This window comes from Gekko japonicus, unplaced genomic scaffold (assembly GCF_001447785.1).
Source record: "Gekko japonicus isolate JY-2015 unplaced genomic scaffold, Gekko_japonicus_V1.1 scaffold2412, whole genome shotgun sequence".
NCBI classification, from domain to species: Eukaryota; Metazoa; Chordata; class Lepidosauria; order Squamata; family Gekkonidae; genus Gekko; species Gekko japonicus.
In genome coordinates, this window is record NW_015159786.1 from 263,791 (window position 1) to 268,515 (window position 4,725).

Genomic DNA, 4,725 nt, shown 5'->3' on the forward strand with positions numbered 1-4,725 from the left:
CCTGCGGGCATCCGGCAGCCATCTGTTGGCAACCTAACCCCCCTGGGGGGGGCCTTTTCCATCGTGGCTCTGTGGAAGGGGATCTCTGACCGTGTGTGTGTGTGTGTGTGTGTGTGTGTGTGTGCCCCCTTCTTGTTTGGTGTCGTGGTTAAGTGTGCGGACTCTAATCTGGGAGAACCGGGTTTGATTCCCCACTCCTCCACTTGCACCTGCTGATGTGACCTTGGGTCAGTCACAAGCTCTGGCACAGCTGTCCTTGAAAAAGAGCCGTTTCTGTCAGAGTTCTCTCAGCCCCACCCACCTCACAGGGTGTCTGTTGTGGGGAGGGGAAGGGAAAGGAGTTTGTAAGCCGCTCTGAGACTCCAAGTGAAGGGCATGGGGTATAAATCCAATCTCTTCTTCTTCTTCTTCTTGGAGATCTTCAGCAGGCCCCGCAAGGCTGGATTGTTTTGCCAGGGTCTGGGATGGGGGGAGGTGAATGGCAGGCATCTTTTAGGGGGGGGGAGAGGGGATTTGGGGCTTGTTATTTCATTTTTCTTTTAAACTGAAAATGTTCTTAACCGTTATCGCAGGCCGCCTTGAACCACGAGGAAAGGGAGCTTGTTACTGTTTCAATAAATGAAAATTTAAAAATCAAGGCCGGCGGCTTCGCTTGTGAAAATTTCCCTTCCTGTTTGCACGGTGAAACGGTGAAGTTCAACCTTCACTGGCCATTGGGGCTCCCCGTCTCCCAAGGGGGTGGGAGGCAGCGTTGCAAAAGACAGCTGGAAGCAACCGATTGTTTCTCCGGAGCAGGTGTCCAGTTCCAGCACATCGTGGTGGAAAAGAAGGGAGCCAAGGAGAACGTGGGCGTGATCCAGCTAAACCGTCCCAAGGCCCTGAACGCCCTTTGCGACGCCCTCGTGAAGGAAATCAACCAGGCCCTGGACTCCTTCGAGCAGGACGCTCACGTGGGGGCCATCGTCATCACCGGCAGTGAGAAGGCCTTTGCAGGTAGGAGGGGGAACCAGCACCCTGGGGCGTGAACTGGCAGGAGCGTTTGGGATCCCTGGTTCTGTTGGCGGGGGAGGCGGTGTGTTGGGCTTGCTGTCCTGGGTGGGACGTGGGCACCGGCGGTTCCTCTGCCCGCCCGCCTGCCCTGGGCCACATCCTGGGCAGTTGTGCTCACAGCATGTCAAAGAAAGCCCTGATCTAGGGCCCGACTTCAGGTTGGGGTGATGTGTCTGAGAACGAGGAACAGCAGGGTGGTTGGAAAAGGAGAGTGTGACTGAGGGTGTGGTCTTGAGAAGTCCACATGATCCCATTGTGAATGCCCTTCCCCACAACCTCCACAGAAGGTTTTCAGTGGCCTCTAGGAAGCCGAAAGTTGCCGCTAGTCTGAGCCGGGGGGTGGCTTCTTGCCTCCCCAGGGCCGAGCCCGCCTTCCACCGCCCTTTGGCCCAGGTCCACTCCAGCGTGGGCCAAGGCTCCCTTTAAGCCATGGAGTCTTGTGAGCAAAAATTCTACTTTGTGAGCTCCTGGCATTCAAGTTGTGCGCGAGCGATTTGGCTGCTGCATAAATCAGCTTGCTCTGGAGCCCTCCTTCCTGAGCGGAGACAAACATCTGTGAGTCGGAGGCTGAAAAGCTGTGAGCTGGCTCACACTAACTCAGCTTAGAGGGAACACTGGCGTGGGCTAAGGACGGAGCCTGAGTTGCTCGAAACCTGCCTGTTGTGCTCTCCGCTCTTTGTGTGATGTCCTAACACCAAGCCTCTTGCAGCGGGAGCAGATATCAAAGAGATGCAAGACAGGACCTTCCAGGAGTGCTACAGTGGGAACTTCCTGGCTCACTGGAACAGAGTCTCCACCACCAAGAAGCCGGTCATAGCTGCCGTTAACGGATACGCGGTGAGTTTTTGCACGGTCTTCTTTCCATCTGATCTCAGCCTGCAATTAAGAATATTTCTGCTTTGAAAATCTGTCTTACAGTCAAGGGTTTTTTTTCCGTGGGTGGTTCAAAAAGCCAACAGGGAAGAGCAGCTCAGCCCCTAGAGATGTGAAGGCCCGGGGGGAAAACGGAAAAATTCGAGGGGAAACCTGTTCTTTTCCGGTTTTTTCCTTACACCTTTTTTGTTTCCCCCCGAAAGATTGAAAAAAGAAAAGGGAAAAAAATGATTATGGAACATTTTATTTTACCACGATGAATAAAATTTTTAACACGATGAATAAAATATTTTAAGACAAGGTGTTCAAATATTTTCCAAATCGTTTCTAAAAAATATGTATGGTATCAGATTGACCTAATTTCTGTGCATTGAGGACAAGCAAGTCCTAGGTTACCAACTGAACTCTCCAATGCAGGGAGGGAGAACTGTCTGTCACTAAAGTTTACTTGGGTCCCAATCCATAGCTTACTACATTTGCCACCTTAACGTTCTCCCTGGAACGCCATCGTATAGGTGGTTAAGATTTTACATTTTTGAATGCCCGATCTTACTGTTCTGTAACCAGTGCCATAACCCACCCTGAGCCCTTTTGCAGGAAGGGCGGGATAGAAATTGAACCAAATAAATAAATTTCTGCAGAGGTGGCAGGTGATGTTTTTGTTCCCTCCCTCCGACCGGTCCCTCTCAGGCATTATCCCAGGACAGACCAGAAGGGGGAATTGTGCAACTTCCCAATGAGCAGTGTCCCCACGGCGCGCTGTCACCTTTCTTGACTCTCTCCCTAGAGTATAGCCCTTCTGATAATACATTTTTAAAAAATTATCCAACAGCTTGGCGGTGGCTGTGAGCTGGCCATGATGTGCGACATCATTTACGCGGGAGAAAAAGCACAGTTTGGGCAACCCGAAATCCTCCTGGGAACTATTCCAGGTAAAGCTGCCCTGGGGGAAGAGTCGGGGTCACGGGGACCCGCTCGGTTTCTCCTTTTGCAATCAGGCAACCCCTCCTTTGCTGTTTTTACCCGTTCAGTGAGGTGGGGTGGGGAGCTATCTTTTCCCTTTACAAACGTTTTAAAACTGACTCACGTTCATAATTGGTCTTCTGACCTCGCTTTCGGCTTCATTTCTGACGCTCGATCTCCTGCGCTTGCCCTGGTCGGTGTCACTTAAGTCCATTCGGTCTCTCAGCACGGAGAACCATCAGAACGAAGAGGTGCCTCAATTCTCCGTCATTCCGCCATTGAAGAGGCAACCTCTTATAAGTTCCATGGCCAGGGTCCCTTCGTTGGGTCCCTGGGGGGGTTAATGAGCCTGCGCACCCCCTCCTTCGGCTGGAGCGCAGCTTCACCCCCAGGAGGTCCGGGAGGTGAGTCTGCTAGCGCGCCGCCATCAACCGGAAGTCCCTCCTTTTCTGTTTTTAGAACATTTGTTCATTCCACACATGAGATGGACAACATCTTTGCAACGGCTGTAAAAGGAGACCAGTGCATTGGTTTGCATACATGCATCCAGTCCGTCTGCCCCTGCTGGTGCCCCGTGCATAACCCCTTCCCAGTTGTTCTGGGGTGGGGGTGGGGGGCTTGTGGTCAGTCTCACTGCTTCCAGCCAGCTTCGTGGAAGGTGGAGATCCCTCGCTGCTGACTGCATTGTGGACTCTCTCCTCCAAATGAGACAGTTTATAGATGTTGGGATTCTTTGATTCAGGGTTGATGGTCGTATTGCAAACACAAGAGCACACACTTAGTAAAAGAAAAATATATTTACTATAAAACAAAATAAAACATGGGTAGGGTACTTTGGATAAGAGAAATAAAATAAAAGGTTACATACTTGCAGTTACTCTCAGTAATATATGCTAACGGCTACATCTTTCTATCTGTCTTGGCTTCTAGAAGAGAACTACCGCTTTGGTTCACACAAAGGGCCGTAAACCTTGTGAATACATGAATGCTAGATCAAAGCATTTCCACAAACAAGTTGTTAGTTGACCAGTACAAAGGTTACAGGTCACTTCAGTAGGGTAAACAACTCCCACAAACTTTCCCGGTAGAATACATGATGTAATGTAACATCCTGTTTCCTAACAAACAACATTTAACTCTGTAATGGCTGAAGTGTAAGCAACTTGCAATTCCAACAATAGGTAACCTTCCCACACTTTCCTTGAGACTTACAAAGCCAGACATGCGCCTGTAAAGAGAAGTCTTTTTTGTTTATCAGAGGAGAACAGGAAAGACTTATCTTTGGGAAGGGGCCGTGGCTCAGTGGCAGAGCCTCTGCTTGGCACGCAGAAGATCCCTGGTTCAGTCCCCGCCATCTCCCATTAAAAGGCCCAGGCAGTGGGTGATGGGAAAGACCTCTTGCCTGGGACCCTGGAGAGCTGCTGACAATCTGAGTAGACAGAGTGACCTTGATGGACCTCTGTTGACTTTGAGTAGACAGCTTGAGCTCTTCTGGCAGCAGGAACCCATGATGCTGCCTGGGGTTACAGTTGCATAGGAAGTGGCGGCGGGGTGGTGGTGGTGGTCAGTGACGAGGACAGGCAGGCCGGCCGGCCTGTGAAACCATCCGCTGCAGCCTTCAGGCCAAGCCACCGTCTCGGCCCCCTTTCAGGAGGCTTCTTGGCTTCGATCCCGGCTGGCTCTCCTTCCAGCGCCTCCTGCGCACAGCCCTTTGTAGAGGAGACCTTCACCGTGGTCCCTGGCCCCAGGGAGATCCGGCGGTCCTCGGCCAGACCCAAGGCTTGCTTGCCCCCCCGGCTCCGACCCGGTGGGACTCTCTGCCAGCTCCCGTCAGGGCCC

The 4,725-nt window shown here is 51.8% G+C and overlaps 1 protein-coding gene across 1 annotated transcript in view; it reads left to right on the forward strand.

Annotated features, from left to right (window-relative positions):
• The window catches only part of ECHS1 (enoyl-CoA hydratase, short chain, 1, mitochondrial), an 18,839-nt gene that overhangs the window by 9,729 nt on the left and 4,385 nt on the right, over positions 1-4,725 (forward strand). Inside the window, exons 2-4 of the mRNA XM_015407211.1 lie at positions 573-993; positions 1,760-1,887; positions 2,756-2,855. Of these exons, the coding sequence (XP_015262697.1) occupies positions 573-993; positions 1,760-1,887; positions 2,756-2,855 (649 nt within the window). The remainder of the gene's footprint in view (positions 1-572; positions 994-1,759; positions 1,888-2,755; positions 2,856-4,725) is intronic.